Source organism: Physella acuta, unplaced genomic scaffold (genome assembly GCF_028476545.2).
Source record: "Physella acuta isolate Inbredline_101_S28 unplaced genomic scaffold, ASM2847654v3 ptg000355l, whole genome shotgun sequence".
NCBI lineage: Eukaryota > Metazoa > Mollusca > Gastropoda > Physidae > Physella > Physella acuta.
This window is the reverse complement of record NW_026731874.1, coordinates 199,845-227,021: the sequence shown is the minus strand read 5'-3', so window position 1 is coordinate 227,021 and position 27,177 is coordinate 199,845. Positions and strand designations below refer to the sequence as shown.

The following is a 27,177-nucleotide window of genomic DNA, read 5'->3' as shown; positions in this document are numbered from 1 at the left end:
CACCAGTCTTGTCACATGTCACCAGTCTTGTCACATGTCACCAGTCTTGTCACATGTCACCAGTCTTGTCACATGTCACCAGTCTTGTCACATGTCACCAGTCTTGTCACATGTCACCAGTCTTGTCACATGTCACCAGTCTTGTCACATGTCACCAGTCTTGTCATATGTCACCAGTCTTGTCACATGTCACCAGTCTTGTCATATGTCACCAGTCTTGTCACATGTCACCAGTCTTGTCATATGTAACTTGCAAACGATTTGTTAACACTTGACATCAGAGTTTCGGCTAACTCTGAACAGAATGTATGAAGGGGTTCCTCGGTTCCTTTCGCCTGGAGACTGTCTTTATGGGAACCATATTGACAGGGGCCCTTTTATCGGGAGCCAAAAAAGACAGCATTCTTTTTGTAGGTAGCCATAGTGTAAGAAGACGTTTTGTCGGGAGCCTATATGACGGGGTCTGTTTGTCGCTGTTCCTCTTGGGTGTGTTCCGATCAACCTTTCGTTCAACTCCAGACTCATGGCTTTGTTCGAATCTCTACTTGGCTGGCCCATAGATGTTGGTGCTCAGATGGCCCATACATGTTGGTGCTCAGATGGCCCATAGATGTTGGTGCTCAGATGGCCCAGTTGTTAGATGTTGGTGCTCAGATGGCCCATAGATGTTGGTGCTCAGATGGCCCAGTTGTTAGATGTTGGCGCTCAGGTGGCCCATAGATGTTGGTGCTCAGGTGGCCCATAGATGTTGGTGCTCAGATGGCCCAGTTGTTAGATGTTGGTGCTCAGATGGCCCATAGATGTTGGTGCTCAGATGGCCCAGTTGTTAGATGTTGGTGCTCAGGTGGCCCAGTTGTTAGATGTTGTTGCTCAGGTGGCCCATAGATGTTGGCGCTCAGATGGCCCAGTTGTTAGATGTTGTTGCTCAGGTGGCCCATAGATGTTGTTGCTCAGATGGCCCATAGATGTTGGCGCTCAGGTGGCCCAGTTGTTAGATGTTGTTGCTCAGGTGGCCCATAGATGTTGGTGCTCAGATGGCCCAGTTGTTAGATGTTGTTGCTCAGGTGGCCCATAGATGTTGGTGCTCAGATGGCCCATAGATGTTGGTGCTCAGATGGCCCAGTTGTTAGATGTTGGCGCTCAGGTGGCCGATAGATGTTGGTGCTCAGGTGGCCCATAGATGTTGGTGCTCAGATGGCCCAGTTGTTAGATGTTGGTGCTCAGGTGGCCCAGTTGTTAGATGTTGTTGCTCAGGTGGCCCATAGATGTTGGTGCTCAGGTGGCCCATAGATGTTGGTGCTCAGATGGCCCATAGATGTTGGTGCTCAGATGGCCCATAGATGTTGGCGCTCAGGTGGCCCAGTTGTTAGATGTTGTTGCTCAGGTGGCCCATAGATGTTGGTGCTCAGGTGGCCCATAGATGTTGGTGCTCAGATGGCCCATAGATGTTGGTGCTCAGATGGCCCATAGATGTTGGTGCTCAGATGGCCCAGTTGTTAGATGTTGGTGCTCAGGTGGCCCATAGATGTTGGTGCTCAGATGGCCCATAGATGTTGGTGCTCAGATGGCCCAGTTGTTAGATGTTGTTGCTCAGGTGGCCCATAGATGTTGGTGCTCAGATGGCCCATAGATGTTGGTGCTCAGATGGCCCATAGATGTTGGTGCTCAGATGGCCCAGTTGTTAGATGTTGGTGCTCAGATGGCCCATAGATGTTGGTGCTCAGGTGGCCCATAGATGTTGGTGCTCAGGTGGCCCATAGATGTTGGTGCTCAGATGGCCCATAGATGTTGGTGCTCAGATGGCCCAGTTGTTAGATGTTGGTGCTCAGGTGGCCCAGTTGTTAGATGTTGTTGCTCAGATGGCCCATAGATGTTGGTGCTCAGATGGCCCAGTTGTTAGATGTTGGTGCTCAGATGGCCCATAGATGTTGGTGCTCAGATGGCCCAGTTGTTAGATGTTGGTGCTCAGGTGGCCCAGTTGTTAGATGTTGTTGCTCAGATGGCCCATAGATGTTGACGCTCAGGTGGCCCAGTTGTTAGATGTTGTTGCTCAGGTGGCCCATAGATGTTGGTGCTCAGATGGCCCAGTTGTTAGATGTTGTTGCTCAGGTGGCCCATAGATGTTGGTGCTCAGATGGCCCATAGATGTTGGTGCTCAGATGGCCCAGTTGTTAGATGTTGGCGCTCAGGTGGCCCATAGATGTTGGTGCTCAGGTGGCCCATAGATGTTGGTGCTCAGATGGCCCAGTTGTTAGATGTTGGTGCTCAGGTGGCCCAGTTGTTAGATGTTGTTGCTCAGGTGGCCCATAGATGTTGGTGCTCAGGTGGCCCATAGATGTTGGTGCTCAGATGGCCCATAGATGTTGGTGCTCAGATGGCCCATAGATGTTGGCGCTCAGGTGGCCCAGTTGTTAGATGTTGTTGCTCAGGTGGCCCGTAGATGTTGGTGCTCAGGTGGCCCATAGATGTTGGTGCTCAGATGGCCCATAGATGTTGGTGCTCAGATGGTCCAGTTGGTAGATGTTGGTGCTCAGGTAGCCCACAGATGTTGGTGCTCAGATGGCCCAGTTGTTAGATGTTGGTGCTCAGATGGCCCATAGATGTTGGTGCTCAGGTGGCCCATAGATGTTGGTGCTCAGGTGGCCCATAGATGTTGGTGCTCAGATGGCCCATAGATGTTGGTGCTCAGATGGCCCAGTTGTTAGATGTTGGTGCTCAGATGGCCCATAGATGTTGGTGCTCAGGTGGCCCATAGATGTTGGTGCTCAGGTGGCCCATAGATGTTGGTGCTCAGATGGCCCATAGATGTTGGTGCTCAGATGGCCCAGTTGTTAGATGTTGGTGCTCAGATGGCCCATAGATGTTGGTGCTCAGGTGGCCCATAGATGTTGGTGCTCAAATGGCCCATAGATGTTGGTGCTCAGATGGCCCATAGATGTTGGTGCTCAGATGGCCCATAGATGTTGGTGCTCAGATGGCCCATAGATGTTGGTGCTCTGATGGCCCAGTTGTTAGATGTTGGTGCTCAGATGGCCCATAGATGTTGGTGCTCAGGTGGCCCATAGATGTTGGTGCTCAGGTGGCCCATAGATGTTGGTGCTCAGATGGCCCATAGATGTTGGTGCTCAGATGGCCGAGTTGCTAGATGTTGGTGCTCAGATGGCCCAGTTGCTAGATGTTGGTGCTCAGGTGGCCCAGTTGCTAGATGTTGGTGCTCGGATGGCCCATAGATGTTGGCGCTCAGATGGCCCAGTTGTTAGATGTTGGCGCTCAGATGGCCCAGTTGTTAGATGTTGGCGCTCTGATGGCCCAGTTGCTAGATGTTGGTGCTCACGTGGCCCATAGATGTTGGTGCTCAGATGGCCCAGTTGCTAGATGTTGGTGCTAAGGTGGCCCAGTTGCTAGATGTTGGTGCTCGGATGGCCCATAGATGTTGGCGCTCAGATGGCCCAGTTGTTAGATGTTGGCGCTCTGATGGCCCAGTTGCTAGATGTTGGTGCTCAGGTGGCCCATAGATGTTGTGCTCAGATGGCCCAGTTGTTAGATGTTGGTGCTCAGATGGCCCAAAGATGTTGGTGCTCAGGTGGCCCATAGATGTTGGTGCTCAGATGGCCCATAGATGTTGGTGCTCAGGTGGCCCATAGATGTTGGTGCTCAGATGGCCCATAGATGTTGGCGCTCAGATGGCCCAGTTGTTAGATGTTGGTGCTCACGTGGCCCATAGATGTTGGCGCTTAGATGGCCCAGTTGTTAGATGTTGGTGCTCAGGTGGCCCATAGATGTTGGCGCTCAGATGGCCCAGTTGTTAGATGTTGGTGCTCAGGTGGCCCATAGATGTTGGTGCTCAGATGGCCCATAGATGTTGGCGCTCAGATGGCCCAGTTGTTAGATGTTGGTGCTCAGATGGCCCAGTTGTTAGATGTTGGTGCTCAGGTGGCCCATAGATGTTGGTGCTCAGATGGCCCAGTTGTTAGATGTTGGTGCTCAGATGGCCCAAAGGTGTTGGTGCTCAGGTGGCCCATAGATGTTGGTGCTCAAATGGCCCATAGATGTTGGTGCTCAGGTGGCCCATAGATGTTGGTGCTCAAATGGCCCATAGATGTTGGTGCTCAGATGGCCCATAGATGTTGGCGCTCAGATGGCCCAGTTGTTAGATGTTGGTGCTAACGTGGCCCATAGATGTTGGCGCTTAGATGGCCCAGTTGTTAGATGTTGGTGCTCAGATGGCCCAGTTGTTAGATGTTGGTGCTCAGATGGCCCATAGATGTTGGTGCTCAGATGGCCCATAGATGTTGGTGCTCAGATGGCCCAGTTGTTAGATGTTGGTGCTCAGGTGGCCCATAGATGTTGGTGCTCAGATGGCCCATAGATGTTGGTGCTCAGATGGCCCAGTTGTTAGATGTTGGTGCTCAGATGGCCCATAGATGTTGGTGCTCAGGTGGCCCATAGATGTTGGTGCTCAAATGGCCCATAGATGTTGGTGCTCAGATGGCCCAGTTGTTAGATGTTGGTGCTCAGGTGGCCCATAGATGTTGGTGCTCAAATGGCCCATAGATGTTGGTGCTCAGATGGCCCATAGATGTTGGCGCTCAGATGGCCCAGTTGTTAGATGTTGGTGCTAACGTGGCCCATAGATGTTGGCGCTTAGATGGCCCAGTTGTTAGATGTTGGTGCTCAGATGGCCCAGTTGTTAGATGTTGGTGCTCAGATGGCCCATAGATGTTGGTGCTCAGATGGCCCATAGATGTTGGTGCTCAGATGGCCCAGTTGTTAGATGTTGGTGCTCAGGTGGCCCATAGATGTTGGTGCTCAGATGGCCCATAGATGTTGGTGCTCAGATGGCCCAGTTGTTAGATGTTGGTGCTCAGATGGCCCATAGATGTTGGTGCTCAGGTGGCCCATAGATGTTGGTGCTCAAATGGCCCATAGATGTTGGTGCTCAGATGGCCCAGTTGTTAGATGTTGGTGCTCAGATGGCCCATAGATGTTGGTGCTCAGGTGGCCCAGTTGTTAGATGTTGGTGCTCAGATGGCCCATAGATGTTGGTGCTCAGATGGCCCAGTTGTTAGATGTTGGTGCTCAGATGGCCCAGTTGTTAGATTTTGGTGCTCAGATGGCCCATAGATGTTGGTGCTCAGGTGGCCCATAGATGTTGGTGCTCAGGTGGCCCATAGATGTTGGTGCTCAGATGGCCCAGTTGTTAGATGTTGGTGCTCAGATGGCACATAGACGTTGGTGCTCAGGTGGCCCAGTTGTTAGATGTTGGTGCTCAGATGGCCCATAGATGTTGGTGCTCAGATGGCCCATAGATGTTGGTGCTCAGATGGTCCAGTTGCTAGATGTTGGTGCTCAGATGGCCCATAGATGTTGGTGCTCAGATGGCCCATAGATGTTGGTGTTCAGATGGCCCAGTTGTTAGATGTTGGTGCTCAGATGGCCCAGTTGTTAGATGTTGGTGCTCAGATGGCCCATAGATGTTGGTGCTCAGATGGCCAATAGATGTTGGTGCTAAGATGGCCCAGTTGTTAGATGTTGGTGCTCAGATGGCCCAGTTGTTAGAAGTTGGTGCTCAGATGGCCCATAGATGTTGGTGCTCAGGTGGCCCATAGATGTTGGTGCTCAGGTGGCCCATAGATGTTGGTGCTCAGATGGCCCATAGATGTTGGTGCTCAGATGGCCCATAGATGTTGGTGCTCAGATGGCCCAGTTGCTAGATGTTGGTGCTCAGGTGGCCCAGTTGCTAGATGTTGGTGCTCGGATGGCCCATAGATGTTGGCGCTCAGATGGCCCAGTTGTTAGATGTTGGCGCTCTGATGGCCCAGTTGCTAGATGTTGGTGCTCAGGTGGCCCATAGATGTTGGTGCTCAGATGGCCGAGTTGCTAGATGTTGGTGCTCAGATGGCCCAGTTGCTAGATGTTGGTGCTAAGGTGGCCCAGTTGCTAGATGTTGGTGCTCGGATGGCCCATAGATGTTGGCGCTCAGATGGCCCAGTTGTTAGATGTTGGCGCTCTGATGGCCCAGTTGCTAGATGTTGGTGCTCAGGTGGCCCATAGATGTTGGTGCTCAGATGGCCCAGTTGTTAGATGTTGGTGCTCAGATGGCCCAAAGATGTTGGTGCTCAGGTGGCCCATAGATGTTGGTGCTCAGATGGCCCATAGATGTTGGTGCTCAGGTGGCCGATAGATGTTGGTGCTCAGGTGGCCCATAGATGTTGGTGCTCAGATGGCCCATAGATGTTGGTGCTCAGATGGCCCATAGATGTTGGTGCTCAGATGGCCCAGTTGCTAGATGTTGGTGCTCAGGTGGCCCAGTTGCTAGATGTTGGTGCTCGGATGGCCCATAGATGTTGGCGCTCAGATGGCCCAGTTGTTAGATGTTGGCGCTCTGATGGCCCAGTTGCTAGATGTTGGTGCTCAGGTGGCCCATAGATGTTGGTGCTCAGATGGCCGAGTTGCTAGATGTTGGTGCTCAGATGGCCCAGTTGCTAGATGTTGGTGCTAAGGTGGCCCAGTTGCTAGATGTTGGTGCTCGGATGGCCCATAGATGTTGGCGCTCAGATGGCCCAGTTGTTAGATGTTGGCGCTCTGATGGCCCAGTTGCTAGATGTTGGTGCTCAGGTGGCCCATAGATGTTGGTGCTCAGATGGCCCAGTTGTTAGATGTTGGTGCTCAGATGGCCCAAAGATGTTGGTGCTCAGGTGGCCCATAGATGTTGGTGCTCAGATGGCCCATAGATGTTGGTGCTCAGGTGGCCCATAGATGTTGGTGCTCAGATGGCCCATAGATGTTGGCGCTCAGATGGCCCAGTTGTTAGATGTTGGTGCTCACGTGGCCCATAGATGTTGGCGCTTAGATGGCCCAGTTGTTAGATGTTGGTGCTCAGGTGGCCCATAGATGTTGGCGCTCAGATGGCCCAGTTGTTAGATGTTGGTGCTCAGGTGGCCCATAGATGTTGGTGCTCAGATGGCCCATAGATGTTGGCGCTCAGATGGCCCAGTTGTTAGATGTTGGTGCTTAGATGGCCCAGTTGTTAGATGTTGGTGCTCAGGTGGCCCATAGATGTTGGTGCTCAGATGGCACAGTTGTTAGATGTTGGTGCTCAGATGGCCCAAAGATGTTGGTGCTCAGGTGGCCCATAGATGTTGGTGCTCAAATGGCCCATAGATGTTGGTGCTCAGGTGGCCCATAGATGTTAGTGCTCAGATGGCCCATAGATGTTGGCGCTCAGATGGCCCAGTTGTTAGATGTTGGTGCTCACGTGGCCCATAGATGTTGGCGCTTAGATGGCCCAGTTGTTAGATGTTGGTGCTCAGGTGGCCCATAGATGTTGGTGCTCAGATGGCCCAGTTGTTAGATGTTGGTGCTCAGATGGCCCATAGATGTTGGTGCTCAGATGGCCCATAGATGTTGGCGCTCAGATGGCCCAGTTGTTAGATGTTGGTGCTCAGGTGGCCCATAGATGTTGGTGCTCAGATGGCCCATAGATGTTGGCGCTCAGATGGCCCAGTTGTTAGATGTTGGTGCTCACGTGGCCCATAGATGTTGGCGCTCAGATGGCCCAGTTGTTAGATGTTGGTGCTCAGGTGGCCCATAGATGTTGGTGGTCAGATGGCCCATAGATGTTATCGCTCAGATGGCCAAGTTGTTAGATGTTGGTGCTCAGGTGGCCCATAGATGTTGGCGCTCAGATGGCCCAATTGTTAGATGTTGGTGCTCAGATGGCCCAGTTGTTAGATGTTGGCGCTCAGATGGCCCAGTTGGTAGATGTTGGTGCTCAGGTGGCCCATAGATGTTGGCGCTCAGATGGCCAAGTTGTTAGATGTTGGTGCTCAGGTGGCCCATAGATGTTGGTGCTCAGATGGCCCATAGATGTTGGCGCTCAGATGGTCCAGTTGGTAGATGTTGGTGCTCAGATGGCCCATAGATGTTGGTGCTCAGATGGCCCAGTTGCTAGATGTTGGTGCTCAGGTGGCCCAGTTGTTAGATATTGGCGCTCAGATGGCCCAGTTGCTAGATGTTGGTGCTCAGGTGGCCCATAGATGTTGGTGCTCAGATGGCCCATAGATGTTGGCGCTCAGATGGCCCATAGATGTTGGTGCTCAGATGGCCCATAGATGTTGGTGCTCAGATGGCCCATTCGATAGATATTGTTACACGAAAGTCTTGCCGGTGTTCAGAGAAGTCAATGGCTCTAAGGTGTGACTGGGAGCAGTGTTTCTTTCAGACATCTTTCCGGGACACGTCCGACTTCCCCACCCTCCGCATAAAATAGTAAAAGATTTAGAAAATACTAGACTACCCGTCATCCCTTGGATAACTGTGGGTGACGGGGGTCATCCATAAAAAACATTAAGTCTGTGACTCATCGTCACAAAAACCCAGACCTCACATTCAAAAAGACGTCACACCTCAGACGTTTTAGTCTTTTAAAAACACCGATTCCGGCTAAGCATGGGTATGACCACACTATCTCTTCATATGCTGACGTCACAAGTGAACTTTATTCGTACCCAACTCTGCTTAACCTGCCCAGTGTTCCGCCAAGTCTCAGACAACATGTTTTATCGTTAAAAAAATATTTCGGCCGAGCATGTCTGTGACCACACTATCTACTATTTACTATAAATAAAGTCATTATTCTGCTCTTTTATCATTAATGTGGTTAATCAACCAATGAATATATCAATAAATTAACGTCTTTAAATTAGTTTGTGATTAACAGTGTGTCTAGAAAAGAACATTGTTCTCTACCTAAATACTATTTTACAGCTCTATACATAATGCAGATTCTCTCCTGTAACAATACAGACAAACAAAAAAACAACAACAAAAAAAACGAATTATCAAACATGTAAACTTGAGTTTTAGTAGTATACTAGACTACCCGTTATCTAGTTAGATAACTGTGGGTTTCGGGGGTCATCCATAAATGACATCACGTCTGTCACTTATCATCACAAAATAACCAGACCCCATATTCAAAATGACGTTTGATCTTTTAAAAACACAGATTTCGGCTGAGCATGGGTCTGACCACACTATCCCGTTATATACTGACGTCACAGGTGACCTACTCAACTCCACTTCACCTGCCCAGTGTCCCGCTAAGTCTCAGACAACATGTTTTATCGTTTAAAAAAACTATTCAGACCGAGCATGTATCTAACCACACTATCCCTTCATATGCATTGGACAAAGAAACAGGTGAACTCTACTTCGCCTGCACTGTGTCCCGCGATGTCCCTATAGGCAACTTTATCATTCACGTTTTAAAAAAAAAATGAAGAAAAAAAATTTAACTTTGTCGTGATGTGTCACGAACCGGTACGGCCCCCATGGTAGCCATTACACTACCATCTTAGCTATATGGGCACCAATTAACCAATGTAGAATTAGTCCTATAATGTACAGCAAAGTAAGAAACCAGTTACGCCAATAGGTCCTATTATTTTAAATTTAATTAGGGGCCTATTTCCCAAATTAGCCAATTCCATAGCTAAGCAAACAAAGATTTATATAAAATAATTAAGGCCTAAAATACTTTAGTATATAGATTCTAATTCTAGATTCTATATGTAGAATTTACGTTAAGTCTAGATCTAGATGTAGAATTTATGGTTGAGTCTTGATTCTATTTTTTGCCGTAACTCTAGATCTAGATCTAGAACCTAGATAGATAGATCCCATGCATTCTCGAATTAGATGATCATTGAAGCTAAACAAAGATTTATATAAAATAATTAAGGCCTGAAATAGATTTTAGATCTAGATTCTAGATGTAGAATTTACATTAAGTCCAGATCTAGAATTTACGTTAAGTCTAGTGACCTAGATCTAGATTCATAACTTTTTCTTCCTTCGACAGCTGATCTGTAGATCTAGAGAAATGTATTGTATAGATCTACAAAAATAAAAAGAACTGTTTAAAAAGTGATAATAGTGTTGAAACCTAATAAAAATAGCAAAAGGGCGCTTCGTTAAAGCTAAAGCCGACAGAAAATTAGCTTTATAACGCTTTAAAGTTCTAAATTGGCAACACATTCTTGTATGAAAGCCGCCATTAATGTTGTAAAAAGTAAATAAATAATGTGACGTCACTATTCACTATAAGTAAAGTCATTGTTCTGAACTTTTAAAATTAATGTGGTTAATCTACCAATGAACAAATCAATAAATTAATTAACGTCTTTAAATAAATTTGTGATTAACAGTCTGTCTAAAAACAAAAATCATTCTCTATCTAATTACTATGTTACAGCTCTACACATAGTGCAGATTTTCTCCTGTAGCCAAAAGGACAAACAAAAAAACTAATAAATATTCAAACATATAAACAAACTTGAGTTTTAGTAGTATATAGATAGATTATATGTCAGTGTCCGCTCTCCCGGAAGGTCAAGTACACCACCTCCCTTCCCCTTCCCCCCCCCCCCTCCCTCCCCTCATCGAGAGAGTCTGACAAGGAGCGAGATAAATGACTGAAATAAAGGGAGGGTAAGATTGAGAAGATTGTAGAGGGCAGCAAGAGAGAACCTGAGGACCTGTCGCTATCTAACGAGCCCCTCTCTTGCTTGCAGGGGACCTGTCAGCCTCCAGACTAGTCACAAAGCTTCAAGATCTGACTGTCACGCACTCTCAAGATCATCTGGATGTCAACAGGCTGTCTCAAGATCATCTGGATGTCAGCAGGCTGTCTCAAGATCATCTGGATGTCAGCAGGCTGTCTCAAGAACATCTGGATGTCAACAGGCTGTCTCAAGAACATCTGGATGTCAACAGGCTGTCTCAAGAACATCTGGATGTCAACAGGCTGTCTCAAGAACATCTGGATGTCAACAGGCTGTCTCAAGAACATCTGGATGTCAACTCCATGGAGAGTTTCCTATCCAGCTATGACGAGTCCGATGTTACTTTAGTCCCTGCAGGCAAAGAGGGCGCCTATCAGTGCACGGTCTCCAAAAGTCTGGAACTCTCGACATCTTCGGACACCGGCTTCACGGAGCTGACCACAACCCTCCGCTCTGGCGGCACCCTCATGCCTCAGTCTGGCGGGCATCTCCCTCCTGCCTTGGGCAGAGTCTACTCACAGCTGATGGATGAGGGCTTCTCGGAGACAACACTGATGTCTAACGTGGACAAAACTATTGTCGGGGTATCAAACGTGGACAAAACTATTGTTGAGGTATCAAACGTGGACAAAACTATTGTTGAGGTATCAAACGTGGACAAAACTATTGTTGAGGTATCAAACGTGGACAAAACTATTGTTGAGGTATCAAACGTGGACAAAACTATTGTTGAGGTATCAAACGTGGACCAACTAGCTGTGTTGGAAAATTCCGCCTGGGAACAAGAAGCAGCAGACCTGAGGGCACGTGCTGAAACTCTGGAGCTGACGGCAGCCGAGGCTGACGACTGTGAGCACGCCGAGTGGCTGGCGCGGAGGGTCCAAGCAGAAGATTTGTATTGCATGTCCACTCATGGCCTGGGCCTTGAGCTGCCGCCAGATCACCCGTTTATTGGCAGTCAGGCGTATATGAGCCAAGGCCATCTAGTGGAGGAAACCCTAATGGTATCAGCAGACAGGTATGACGTCATCAGCACATGGGACGAGCTGGCTGATGCCCGAATGATTGCAAGACAGCTGGAGCAGGACTGGGGCAGCGGAGCAAATAGCTGGCAGTCTGGGGACTGTGGCACGGACGGGTGCCAGACTGAAGTGGAGGGCAGCCAGACATGGCTGGATGAGACCTGGTCCGTCCTTCAAGACTGCCAGTGGTCAGACTGCCACTGGTCAGACAGTGAGCTGAACATGACCTCACCACCAGAGCCGAGCAGACGCCCACCTCTGCCAGTGGACGAGCGCCTGGAAGCGCAGCTGTTGGAGAAAGTTTGGGGGGAGTCTTGTACGGGTCGCAGGTCTCCTCTCTACCGACAGCTGGCGAGCGCCTTGTGCAGATTTTAGGTGCGTGCCATATATTGGCGGAGCTGAATTTTAAGAGCAGAAAATAAAACCTCTACCATCTCTATACTATATGCGACTTACGCCTAGTTTTTCATAAGTCATATGCTTTTCAATTATCGTTAAAAGAAACATTTACTATGGTAACGTGAGTGAGCAAACTTGTTGCTATTTAAAGAACTTGTTGCTAAGGTAACGAAAGTTAGAGAACGGGTTGTTAGAGTAATCGAAAGTCTTTTTTTTTTCTTTTTGAGTTTCTTCGCATCTGCAACCGTTGGCATTCTTTTACATCATGGAAGTCTTCATCGTTATCATCAGATTACAAAATAAATACTTAATAAAAACACTTAATAATCCACCAATGATATATTATCAAATACATATGTTTTAGTCAATGTGTATCAACGTATAATAATCCACCAAACGTACATAGTCTCACATCAAGCCTACATAGAATACTTTTTAATACTTGCAACAGCTTGTCAATGGGAATTGTTTTTTTTTGTAGCAGATCATGTGAGTGATTTGTGTGTGTGTGTGTATGTGTTTAAGTGTAAGTGTATGTGCGTGCATTCGTGCGTGTACAAGCTACTGACGAATGTGTGTTTGTAATTTGTTGCACATACGGTCAATTCACACTGAACTGTAAACCCACGGTAAAATCTTACAGTTTCACACGCCTCACACCCCCCGCCCCCGGTCAAAAAATTAATATCCCCCACCCTGAAAGTTTTGGACGTCTCCGCCCCTCCCCCCTTGAGAACAAAGTCTGAAAGTATGTCTAGACAGACTGTTGGAGCTTATCTGTGGTGTGTGGGCAGATCTGAACAACCAGGTGTCATGTTTTTGTGTGGGCAGATCTGAACAACCAGGTCCCCCTGTGTGGGCAGATCTGAACAACCAGGTCCCATGTTTTTGTGTGGGCAGATCTGAACAACCAGGTCCCCCTGTGTGGGCAGATCTGAACAACCAGGTCCCATGTTTTTGTGTGGGCAGATCTGAACAACCAGGTCCGCCTGAGTGGGCAGATCTGAAAAACCAGGTCCCATGTTTTTGTGTGGGCAGATCTGAACAACCAGGTCCCCCTGTGTGGGCAGATCTGAACAACCAGGTCCCATGTTTTTGTGTGGGGAGATCTTAAAAACCAGGTCCCCCTGAGTGGGCAGATCTGAAAAACCAGGTCCCATGTTTTTGTGTGGGCAGATCTGAACAACCAGGTCCCATGTTTTTGTGTGGGCAGATCTGAACAACCAGGTCCCCCTGAGTGGGCAGATCTGAACAACCAGGTCCCCCTGAGTGGGCAGATCTGAACAACCAGGTCCCCCTGAGTGGGCAGATCTGAACAACCAGGTCCCCCTGAGTGGGCAGATCTGAACAACCAGGTCCCATGTTTTTGTGTGGGCAGATCTGAACAACCAGGTCCCCCTGAGTGGGCAGATCTGAACAACCAGGTCCCATGTTTTTGTGTGGGCAGATCTGAACAACCAGGTCCCCCTGTGTGGGCAGATCTGAACAACCAGGTCCCCCTGAGTGGGCAGATCTGAACAACCAGGTCCCATGTTTTTGTGTGGGCAGATCTGAACAACCAGGTCCCCCTGAGTGGGCAGATCTGAACAACCAGGTCCCATGTTTTTGTGTGGGCAGATCTGAACAACCAGGTCCCCCTGTGTGGGCAGATCTGAACAACCAAGTCCCATGTTTTTGTGTGGGCAGATCTGAACAACCAGGTCCCTCTGTTTGACGGCGGCTGTTGTCTGCTGATGTTCGTTAGGAACCAGAAGGATGAGGTGCCACGCATTCATTACTCGGATAGCAGTGACGTAAGTATCTGCTGCTCCGTACGAGAACTTGTAAAGTGATCACTGCTCATCTGTCCTCATCAAACTCTATCACGTGTCTTCCATCTGTAGGCCTCGTCCTTGTCTGCAGACGACCCAGAGGTGTCGACAGTCAGAGATGATTCTACATCAACTTTAGTGGTCAGCGCTGGACAGGTGTGAGCACAACTGTCATCCCTCTAGTATCACATACACATCTCACCCAATAACCCACCCAACCATCTACTGACCCACCACCCACCAACTGACCCACCAACCATCTACTGACCCACCAACCACCAACTGACCCACCAACCACCTACTGACAAACCCACCCACCCACTGACCCACCAACCACATACTAACCCACCCACCTACTGACCCACCCACCAACTGACCCACCCAGCTACTGACCCACCAACCACCAACTGACCCACCCAGCAACTGACCCACCAACCACATACTAACCCACCCACCTACTGACCCACCCACCAACTGACCCACCCAGCTACTGACCCACCAACCACCAACTGACCCACCAACCACCTACTGACCCACCCACCCAGCAACTGACCCACCCAGCAACTGACCCACCCAGCTACGGACCCACCAACCACCAACTGACCCACCAACCACCTACTGACCCACCCACCCAGCAACTGACCCACCCAGCAACTGACCCACCCAGCTATTGACCCACCAACCACCAACTGACCCACCAACCACCTACTGACCCAACCACCCACCAACTGACCCACCCACCAACTGACCCACCCACCCAGCAACTGACCCACCCACCCACCAACTGACCCACCCACCCACCAACTGACCCACCAACCACCAACTGACCCACCCACCCACCAACTGACCCACCCACCCACCAACTGACCCACCCACCTACTGACCCACCCACCTACTGACCCACCCACCAACTGACCCACCACCCACCAACTGACCCACCACCCACCTACTGACCCACCCACCCAGCAACTGACCCACCAACCACCTACTGACCCACCCAACAACTGACCCACCACCCACCAACTGACCCACCAACCACCTACTGACCCACCACCCACCAACTGACCCACCACCCACCTACTGACCCACCCACCTACTGAACCACCCACCCACCAACTGACCCACCCACCAACTGACCCACCAACCACCAACTGACCCACCCAGCAACTGACCCACCCAGCTACTGACCCACCCAGCAACTGACCCACCCACCAACTGACCCACCCACCCACCAACTGACCCACCAACCACCAACTGACCCACCCACCCACCAACTGACCCACCCACCCACCTACTGACCCACCCACCAACTGACCCACCCACCAACTGACCCACCCACCAACTGACCCACCCACCAACTGACCCACCAACCACCAACTGACCCACCCACCCACCAACTGACCCACCAACCACCAACTGACCCACCCACCCACCTACTGACCCACCCACCAACTGACCCACCCACCAACTGACCCACCAACCACCAACTGACCCACCCACCAACTGACCCACCCACCCACCAACTGACCCACCAACCCAGCAACTGACCCACCCAGCTACTGACACACCCAGCTACTGACACACCCAGCTACTGACACACCCAGCTACTGACCCACCCACCCACCTACTGACCCACCCACCAACTGACCCACCACCCACCTACTGACCCACCCACCCACCAACTGACCCACCAACCCAGCAACTGACCCACCCAGCTACTGACCCACCCAGCTACTGACCCACCCAGCTACTGACCCACCAACCTACTGACCCACCCACCTACTGACCCACCCACCAACTGACCCACCACCCACCTACTGACCCACCCACCCACCAACTGACCCACCAACCCAGCAACTGACCCACCCACCTACTGACCCACCCACCAACTGACCCACCCACCCACCAACTGACCCACCAACCCAGCAACTGACCCACCCAGCTACTGACACACCCAGCTACTGACACACCCAGCTACTGACCCACCCACCCACCTACTGACCCACCCAGCTACTGACACACCCAGCTACTGACCCACCCACCCACCTACTGACCCACCCAGCTACTGACACACCCAGCTACTGACCCACCCACCCACCTACTGACCCACCCAGCTACTGACACACCCACCAACTGACCCACCCACCCACCTACTGACCCACCCAGCTACTGACACACCCAGCTACTGACCCACCCACCCACCTACTGACCCACCCACCCACCAACTGACCCACCCACCCACCTACTGACCCACCCAGCTACTGACACACCCAGCTACTGACCCACCCACCCACCTACTGACCCACCCAGCTACTGACACACCCACCAACTGACCCACCCACCCACCAACTGACCCACCCAGCTACTGACCCACCCACCCACCTACTGACCCACCCACCCACCAACTGACCCACCCACCCACCAACTGACCCACCCAATACATCAATGCACCAGATGACGCCACACCAAACAGTGTCTGAGCCGGGAGACTCTGAGCAAGAGAAAGATTTACTTATTCGTGAGATCGATCTAGTCGGCACCAGGCTGACCTCACTCAAAGAAGACAATTTGGTGGAAGCGGTGAGTCATGACGTCACTTGGATTAGCTCTGTAATCTCTGTGTAGCTCTGTAATCTCTGTGTAGCTCTGTAATCTCTGTGTAGCTCTGTAATCTCTGTGTAGCTCTGTAATCTCTGTGTAGTGTCTTGACGAGAACTTATGATCTGACTTATCGTCAGACTGTTCTCTGCTTGCTCAATAAAGTGTCCAGTAAACGTGATGGCGTCTACTGTTGAAATACAGACAGCCAAGGAAATGAAATGACTTTTCTATTCCCTAGAGTGGGGTGCCTGTGATCGAGAAGAACATCAAGAACATCATCAGTGACCCACCCCCCACGTGGTCCATGCTGCAGGAAGACAACATCGCCATGACCCGTAACCCGGTCATCACTACACGTAGTAAGGTCAAGGTCAGTCTAATGGCGATTGGTCAATTATCCCCCAACTCCGATACCAAGGTGACTGTAGTACCTCCCCCCCCCCGCCCCACACTCCCCCCCCACCCCACTGCTAACACAACCCTACATCCCCAGACCAAGGTGACTGTGGTACCTCCCCCCACCCCCACCCAACTGCTTCTTCTTCTTCTTCGTTCTTAATTGTGAATATGGTGGAGGATTCAGACAACAAGTCCAACTTCGTGGACAAACCGGACTGTGGTCTCCAGTTTGTCAGGTGCCCCATATAATTTTTCCCTGAGTGGGGTGGGCTGGGGCCAGTGTCTGTCTCGTGCCTGGCTATACAAAGTACATTCCTGGAGTACGTGCTCCGTGTTTTCCGGGGCCTTGCCACAAGGGCACATTTCGCTACACCCAACCTTCAGTTTTCTGTGCATGTGTTGATTTAGTCTGTTGTGGCCTGTTCTAAGTCGAAAGATTATGTATTGTTGTTTTCGTGTTAAATTATAATAGCCGTTGTCTTTAATGTAGTGAGGGTGTGTGACAGACCACATTTGCGTTTGTTTTTTATTATTCTTTTTATTTCTTTTGGGTGTAGCGAAATTTCCGGTTGTGGTTTCTTTCCCCCAATTTTTGCCAGCTGGTCTGCGATCTCGTTACCCTGGATCTGGCAGTGGCCCGGGATCCACTGCAGCACAATTCTGCTGCAGGTATTTTTTTAGCCTCTCTAGTGCTGTCATAAGTGTTTGAATATAGGACTCTGGATTTTGTAGGGATTGCAGGACTGATTTGGCATCTGTAAGAAATACAATCTGACTATTCGGTGATTCAGGGTGTTCTGACAGGAGGTTTGCTGCATGTTCTAAAGCTTCTTTTTCTGCCCTAAAATTGTCGGATAGGCTGCCTGTGGCTATTGCCTTTTCCAGGCTTTCTCCCAACTGCTAACACAGCCCTACACACCAAGGTGACTGTAGTACCTCACGCCCACCCCCACCCCATCACCCCACCCCACCCCCACTGCTAACACAACCCTACACCCCCCAGACCAAGGTGACCGTAGTACCTCCCCCCACCCCCACCCCCATCACCCCCCACCCCACCGCTAACACAACCCTACACCCCCAGACCAAGGTGACTGTAGTACCTCCCCCCACCCCCCCCCACCACTATCACCCCCTCACCCCACTGCTAACACAGCCCTACACCCCCAGATAAAGGTGACTGTAGTACCTCCCCCCACCCCCCACCACTATCACCCCCCACCCCACTGCTAACACAGCCCTACACCCCCAGACCAAGGTGACTGTAGTACCTCCCCCACCCCCCCCCCACCCCCATCACCCCCCACCCCACCGCTAACACAACCCTACACCCCCAGACCAAGGTGACCGTAGTACCTCCCCCCACCCCCCCCCCACCACCCCCACTGCTAACACAACCCTACACCCCCAGACCAAGGTGACTGTAGTACCTGCCCCCACCCCATCAACCCCCACCCCACCCCCATCACCCCCCCACCCCCACTGCTAACACAACCCTACACCCCCAGACCAAGGTGACTGTAGTACCTCCCCCCACCCCCACCCCACCCCACTGCTAACACAACCCTACACCCCCCAGACCAAGGTGACCGTAGTACCTCCCCCCACCCCCACTGCTAACACAACCCTACACCCCCAGACCAAGGTGACTGTAGTACCTCCCCCACCCCCCCACCCCCACTGCTAACACAACCCTACACCCCCAGACCAAGGTGACCGTAGTACCTCCCCCCACCCCCCACCCCCCCACCCCCACTGCTAACACAACCCTACACCCCCAGACCAAGGTGACCGTAGTACCTCCCCACACCCCCCACCCCCATCACCCCCCACCCCCACTGCTAACACAACCCTACACCCCCAGACCAAGGTGACCGTAGTACCTCCCCCCACCCCCCACCCCCACTGCTAACACAACCCTACACCCCCAGACCAAGGTGACCGTAGTACCTCCCCCCACCCCCCACCCCCACTGCTAACACAACCCTACACCCCCAGACCAAGGTGACTGTAGTACCTCCCCCCACCCCCACCCCACCCCCCACCCCACTGCTAACACAACCCTACACCCCCCAGACCAAGGTGACTGTAGTACCTCCCCCCACCCCCACCCCACCCCACTGCTAACACAACCCTACACCCCCCAGACCAAGGTGACCGTAGTACCTCCCCCCACCCCCACTGCTAACACAACCCTACACCCCCAGACCAAGGTGACTGTAGTACCTCCCCCCACCCCCATCACCCCCACTGCTAACACAACCCTACACCCCCAGACCAAGGTGACCGTAGTACCTCCCCCCCCACCCCCATACCCCACTACTAACACAACCCTACACCCCCAGACCAAGGTGACCGTAGTACCTCCCCCCACCCCCACTGCTAACACAACCCTACACCCCCAGACCAAGGTGACCGTAGTACCTCCCCCCACCCCCCACCCCCACTGCTAACACAACCCTACACCCCCAGACCAAGGTGACTGTAGTACCTCCCCCCACCCCCACCCCACCCCACTGCTAACACAACCCTACACCCCCCAGACCAAGGTGACTGTAGTACCTCCCCCCACCCCCACCCCACCTTACTGCTAACACAACCCTACACCCCCCAGACCAAGGTGACCGTAGTACCTCCCCCCACCCCCACTGCTAACACAACCCTACACCCCCAGACCAAGGTGACTGTAGTACCTCCCCCCACCCCCATCACCCCCCCCCCCACCCCCACTGCTAACACAACCCTACACCCCCAGACCAAGGTGACCGTAGTACCTCCCCCCCCCACCCCCATACCCCACTACTAACACAACCCTACACCCCCAGACCAAGGTGACCGTAGTACCTCCCCCCACCCCCACCCCACTGCTAACACAACCCTACACCCCCCAGACCAAGGTGACCGTAGTACCTCCCCCCACCCCCATCACCCCCCCACCCCCACTGCTAACACAACCCTACACCCCCAGACCAAGGTGACTGTAGTACCTCCCCCCACCCCCCCACCCCCCACCGCTAACACCTCCTACACCCCCAGACCAAGGTGACCGTAGTACCTCCCCCCACCCCCATCACCCCCCCCCACCCCCACTGCTAACACAACCCTACATCCCCCAGACCAAGGTGACTGTAGTACCTCCCCCCACCCCCACCCCACCCCACTGCTAACACAACCCTACACCCCCCAGACCAAGGTGACCGTAGTACCTCCCCCCACCCCCACTGCTAACACAACCCTACACCCCCAGACCAAGGTGACTGTAGTACCTCCCCCCACCCCCATCACCCCCCCCCCACCCCCACTGCTAACACAACCCTACACCCCCAGACCAAGGTGACCGTAGTACCTCCCCCCCACCCCCATACCCCACTTCTAACACAACCCTACACCCCCAGACCAAGGTGACCGTAGTACCTCCCCCCACCCCCACCCCACTGCTAACACAACCCTACACCCCCCAGACCAAGGTGACCGTAGTACCTCCCCCCACCCCCATCACCCCCCCCCCCCACCCCCACTGCTAACACAACCCTACACCCCCAGACCAAGGTGACCGTAGTACCTCCCCCCACCCCCATCACCCCCCCACCCCCACTGCTAACACAACCCTACACCCCCAGACCAAGGTGACTGTAGTACCTCCCCCCACCCCCCACCGCTAACACCTCCTACACCCCCAGACCAAGGTGACCGTAGTACCGATGATGAATGCACAGAGAGCCCTCAAACATCAGGAGACGATGACGTTGTTCCAGAAGATGAAAACAAAACATCAGTACAAGGCCGTGGCCAACGTGGCTGATGTGGCTTCATCCACACGTGGCCCCTTTGTTCCTCTAAGGGGGGTCAGTGACCCAAACATGCCGTCTGTCATTGGTCAAGATGATAGTAAGTTCAAATGTTATAAACGATCATATTCACCAAGATGATAAATTTTTAAAAATGTTGTGGACGGTCAGATGCACGTTTTGACTGTTGGATTCCAATTTGCAGCCTCTAAAACAGAAGGAGAAATCCAGGACGAGCTGAGCAACCGTGAGATGTGGGACAGCTTGAGGAAACAGACCAGCCAGTCGGAGGTGTCCCGGGAAAAGGACGGGGAGTAATCTCGGGGCAAGGGCAGCGTGAACTCATCTCGGGGCAAGGGCAGCGTGAACTCATCTCGGGGCAAGGGCAGCGAACTATTCGCTCAATATAAAACAATAATAAATAAACACGCCTTTGAAATCTGTTTGTGCCACTTTATTTTTACAAGCTTTTATTTAACTCACTTCCTCGTCAGTCTGTTTTCTGTCTATCTACATCGAAACACCCGAGCGAATTTGCAGGCACTTCTTACTGACAGACACGGTTCGTAGTTGGTACGTAAGTCAAGACACTAAGACAATGCAGCATGACATTAAATTTGACTCAATTGGTTGCCTGATTAATTTTTATGAATTAATTAAAATTTTGTCCAAACTAGTAGGCTGTTTCGTCAAATTTTTCCGCACTATTAGACACGCGTCATCACGTTCAATAAGTGTAAGCCCTGCTAGGGGGGGGGGGGATACCTAAAATCTATCTAACTGTCCGGGTCAGTGCAACCGTGGTGAAACCCACGGTGGTTATATCTTATCCTTAGTCAAATAAAAAACTACTAAAATAAAACAAAAAACTTTAACAATTAATAAAATGTATTTACCAAAAATATGGAACCAATGAAAAATCACAAAAAAAGAATAGATAAAAACTGCTGACACAAAACAGACAAAACAATTTATATCCAACACAACAGGACAAACACTATGTGCAACAAAACAGAACCAAACAAAACCAAACACCCAATTTCGGACTACGTCCAGGTCTGTGACGAACACATACACAAAATAAATATGGTATTCTTTATAATCGATGGTAAGAGAGTCTTCCTTGCTCTCACCTCATCGCTTTCAACACACCAAAAGACAGAATCGAACCAGCCGGAAATCGACTTTCACACACCTCACACACTAGACGTAAACAAATAGTCCCTAATTCACGGATAACAAACCAAACGCCACGAAACATGCAACAGAATTATATAAAAAGACACTTAATATAAACCATGACAACAATATAAACGAAATATATACAAACTAGCTATAAACAGGGACATAAACAGTGAGACAGCGGCGCCATAATACGGGACTACACAACTAAAAACTACGAACAATTTACGACATGAAACGAAACGATACATTCGCCTTCTAAGTTACAAATAATAATAATACACTCCAGCCGCTCACATAAGTACGCATAGGTTTTTAGTCATGCAACTCTAGTGTAAATAAAACATGTAAAGTAGGCCTACTTTTTTTTTCATACAAAACGTTTTAATAACAAGCTTTTATGTAATAATGCACTAAAAGGGAGAAAATAAATTATTCACTACTATTTAAATAACTATAAAGCAGTGTTTCTTCCATACTTTTTTCTCCGGGGGGGGGGGCACTTGAAATTTTCGGGGGGGGGGGGGGGCGTAGACTTTTTTCGGGGGGGGGGGGAGGCGGACACTGTTAAAAGTATATATTTACTATATAAATTTCATTTCGTTCGAGGGAGCGGTAGACTTTCTTCGGGGGGGGGGGGGGGGGCGAAGAGATGCCTGGAAGAAACTGCTATAAAGAAAACCGTGGGTCGCTTCCTAAATATTAGTAAAAGTATCCAATTGATACTAAAGTTGAGGTAGATTGAGCTGTTTCCATTATTATACACTGACGCAGAAGCCACGTTGATTGTATATAGATCTTTAATCAGCCACCATGACGGAACAGGAACAGGAAGTCACCAGACATAAATAAGGGACATCACCCAAAACAACATTATAAATATAAGACTTATACAAGAAGAGTGAGTTCCCTTGACTTCACAATTCTCAATATATTACATCCCTTTACCCTTAGTAAACAACAACACAGCTCTCAATAGAACAAATGATAGTATCCTAAAATCACCAAATATATTGTAACATGAACATATATGATTGGAATCATTTGGTAGATTACATCTTTACAACAAATGCAAAATATGCTACAACATAAATACAAAACAATGATGTCAAAGTCCTCTTGACCTTTAAAATCATAGGTCTAACTTATCTAGGACTTGTCCTGTTTGACCTTCTCAGCGGCTTTTGATTTGGTGACTCAAGATTCTGACCATCTGGACTCTCTAGCTCAGGAAGTCTAGGATCTAAATCATTAATTCCAGAATTTACATTTTCTGACTCTAGACTACTTGGTTCACTCATATCAACGGAACTTGGTTGTGGAACAAACTGAGTTGGTGTGAACTGTTCAGATTTGGTGGGATTGATAGATTCACACTTATTATCTGCACAAGTTATTTTTAACTGGTCTGCATGTCTACGGACAATAAGTCCATCATTTGTTTTTACTTTATAAGACACAGGTCCTGTACCTTGAACAATTTGACCTGGTATCCATTTTTCCCCTCTCCCATAATTTCTCAGATACACATTATCATTAACTCCAAATTCTCTTTCAATTGATGTTTTGTCATGATTTACTTTTTATGTATGTTGATGTTGGGAAACAGACCTTTGAACAGTTGGATGTAGTAGGTCAAGGTGAGTTTTAATTTTCCTACCACACAACAATTCGCATGGTGCAACACTTGTTTTTATATGAGGAGTTGTGCGGTATTTGGCTAAGAACCTGTTTACTCTTTCATTCTTACTGTACTCATATACTTTTATTAAGCACTCATCTTTTTGTGTTTCTCTTTTAACATCATTCACATTTATATTGGAGTTATCCATGATAGTGAAAAGAACAAATACATCTTCTGGTACATAACTAAGGCTTTGGTTTTTTAAAGGTAAACGACTAAGACTATCTGCACTATTCTCAGATCCAGGTTTGTATTTCAATTCATAATTGTATGCGGCTAGTGTGATAGCCCATCTTTGAATCCTTGGTGAGGCATGCTCAGGCAGGGGTTTGTTTTCCCCAAATAAACCCAGTAATGGCTTATGATCTGTAAAGATGGTGAACTCCCTACCAAACAGAAACTTGTGAAATTTCTTAACACCAAAAATGATGCCTAAGCCTTCCCTATCTAACTGAGAATAATTTTTCTCAGCCTGGTTCAAAGATCTACTGGCAAAAGCAATGGGTCTGTCACCCTTTTCATCTATGTGGGATAAAACTGCTCCTACACCATCTGGTGAAGCATCACATGTTAAGATAAGTCTTTTCCCTGGGTCATAGTGAGTTAGTAAGGTGTCAGAAGACAAGAGCTTCTTTTGCTGCATTAAAAGCAGCATCTTGTTGTTTACCCCAGTGCCAAGTTGCATTTTTCTGCAGCAGCTTGTACAGTGGTGATAATTTACCAGACAGATTCCCTATGAACTTCGCATAGTAATTTATCAAGCCCAAGAAAAGCTCTTAACTGTTGGGTATTTTCAGGTTTGGGTGCTTCTTTAATGGTTTTTGTTTTCTCAGGTTGAGGTCTGATGCCTTGCTTGCTTAAAATATAACCAAGAAAACTAATATCTGTCAGCATGAATTGACATTTATCTTTGTTTATCTTTAAACCCTTTTCACCAACTATTTTCAAGACTTTATCAAGTGTTTTAAGATGTTCAGTGTCATTCTTACCAGTTATGTACACATTGTCAAAGTAAACACAAACATTTGGAATATCCTTAAAAATACTGTCCATGACAGCCTGGAAAATTCCAGGGCTAGATAATATACCAAAACATAGTCTTTCATATTGGTAGAGAGTATAGACTTTTGAATCTGGATGCAGTTCTGGTTGAGTGTAAGCATGACTAAAGTCTAATTCAGTGAATTTGTCTCCTCCTGCTAAATTCAAAGAAAGTTCCTCAATGTTAGGAATAGGGTACCTATTTAGCTCTATATGCTTATTCAGTGTAGCTTTATAGTCTCCACAAATTCTTACAGAACCATCCTTCTTTAACACTGGTACAATGGGCGTTGCCCAATCGGAATAGTCTACCTTCTTTATGATGCCATTAGATTCCAATCTACTTAGCTCATTTTCAATTTTATCCCTCATTGCATAAGGTGGAACTCTAGCTTTGCAGTATCTTGGATTTGTGTCTTTAATGCTTATCTTCATTGTCCTGTCATTTAGTAATCCTGAACTACCAAAGACACCTTCATTTTCAGATATAACTTTATCTATTGAAGTAAAACTAGATTCTCTTGCTTTGTTCACTGAAAATATACTCCCCCAGTCTAACGATCAACTAACCAGTTCCTATCTAGTAATGGTGGTCCATTTCCTTCAACCACAAGAAGAGGAAGTTTAACACTTTGACCATTATAACTTACATGAACCATACACTCTCCTATCACTGGAACATTGTCACCTGTGTATGTTGTTAGGCACTTGTGACATGGTTGTAGAGGCACTGATCCTCCTGTGGCAGCGTCAAAGTCCTTCTTTGTGATGACTGTTAGAGATGCTCCAGTGTCAAGTTGGAAGATGATGCTCTTACCGTTTATACAAACTGGTACATTGATGGGAGCATGATTTGTTGATTTCACAGAGAACAGGTTGAACTCCGGCTGCGAATCAGTTTGAGCATTTTCACTGGTAGAGTGGTTCATTGGTTGGGTTAGGTAGTCTTGGTGAGAGTTAACATAGTGCTGCCTTTGGTTGCGGTACTGTCTTGACTGGCTAGATTTAGCAACAGACGAAGACTTTGCAAAGCAGGCCTTGGCAATGTGACCTTGCTTACTGCACTTATAACAAGTTGCTGACTTGAACTTGCATCGATGAGATGCATGGGGACCGTTGCATCGATGACATTTTTGATAATTATTACTAGATTTAGATCTAGGATTTGAACGTGCAGGCTGTTTAGCATAAGTTGAAATGCTCTGATGGGGTTGGTGTTTGTTGACTAACCTGCTGTCTACTGCATGGATCCCTGAGGGCGCTAGAGATCTGGCCGCCTCGGATGACTGCTGTAATGAAGTTGCTAGTTGTATTGCTTTTTCCAATGTGAGATCTGACTCGAGAAGCAACTTTCTTTGAACATCAGGGCTGTTTACACCTGTCACAAACTTTTCACATAGTCTGTCAGACAGCGTGTCCCCGAATTCACAAAATTCACTTAGATGACGTAAAGCAGCAACATATTCTGATATTGATTCGTTTGTTTGACGAGTCCTACCGTCAAATCTGGCTCTACACAGGAACTTGGGTGGTGCGGGCGCATGGTGGTCTGTTAGCAGTTTGCTCAGCTCGTTAAAGCTCTTGGTAGTTAGACTAGCTGGTGCGCATAAGTCCTTTAATAGCCTAAATTGTTGAGGCCCTATGACTGTTAACAAAACAGCTCTCTTTTTGGTTTCTATCGTCACGTCGTTAGCTTCAAGGTAAAAGTTTAACCTATCTAGATAATCATGAATGGTTTCATCATTCGAATCAAATTCTTTTATTTGGCCATACAGCGCCATTATCCTAGAAATACTTAGCCAATATGCTCTAGCAAGCTTCTTTTTAAGTAAGCATGTGCTCTTTTTCTGCGGATGATTTATCCTCGTCGCCAATTGAGGTTGATTGAGCTGTTTCCATTATTATACACTGACGCAGAAGCCACGTTGATTGTATATAGATCTTTAATCAGCCACCATGACGGAACAGGAACAGGAAGTCACCAGACATAAACAAGGGACATCACCCAAAACAACATTATAAATATAAGACTAATACAAGAAGAGTGAGTTCCCTTGACTTCACAATTCTCAATATATTACAAAAGTGTCCCACGCTTTTCTTTAAAGTTATTTAAATAGTAGTGTATCATTTATTTTCTCATTTTTAGTGCGTTATTTTTAGTGCGTTATTACATAAAAGCTTGTTATTGAAACGTTTTTTATTAAATTTGTTTATAAGCTTTTATTTAACTTGCTTCCCTTGTCTGTCGTCAGTCGCCATTCTGTGTGTCTAGATCGAACGCCGGAGCGAAAATTCGGGCATTTCTAACTGACGGAAACGGTTCAAAGTTAAAGGTTCACAATTCTGGTCTCCAGATCCTAATAAGTGAAATCTGTGACTTTTCAACCCCTCCTCCCCTACGTTCCATAAAATGTTATAGACTCATAGATCTTTGTCTACTGTGTTCGGGTGGGAGAGGGGTGGGAGGCTGTTTAAAAAAACAATACTGTTTACAAATATCTCAGGTATAAATCTATGCAGACCTGGCATCTCTTGCTGGTGGGGGGGGGGGGGACACCCCTCAAAGTCCTAACATTTTCATAATCCATATGAAAACAGTATTCTTTCTCAGTTTGTTTCGGTGCCTAAGTGAGTTCATGTTTGTTGACGTTTTATTTTTAGACTATACAACGCCAACCA

The 27,177-nt window shown here is 48.8% G+C and overlaps 1 protein-coding gene across 3 annotated transcripts in view; it reads left to right on the top strand.

Annotated features, from left to right (window-relative positions):
• LOC131941294 (uncharacterized) overlaps positions 1–21,030 on the top strand; it is a 28,916-nt gene extending 7,886 nt beyond the window's left edge. For 2 of the 3 annotated variants that reach the window (XM_059300482.1, XM_059300481.1), the window contains exon 8: positions 10,578–12,402. In XM_059300482.1, coding sequence (XP_059156465.1) covers positions 10,578–11,965 — 1,388 coding nt within the window. In that variant the 3' untranslated portion in view covers positions 11,966–12,402. Of the gene's footprint in view, positions 1–10,577; positions 12,403–13,675; positions 13,783–13,872; positions 13,957–16,254; positions 16,381–16,639; positions 16,772–20,480; positions 20,689–20,793 lie in introns of those variants that run through there. The other variant, XM_059300483.1, reaches the window with a different exon arrangement.
• The last annotated feature ends 6,147 nt before the right edge of the window (positions 21,031–27,177 follow it).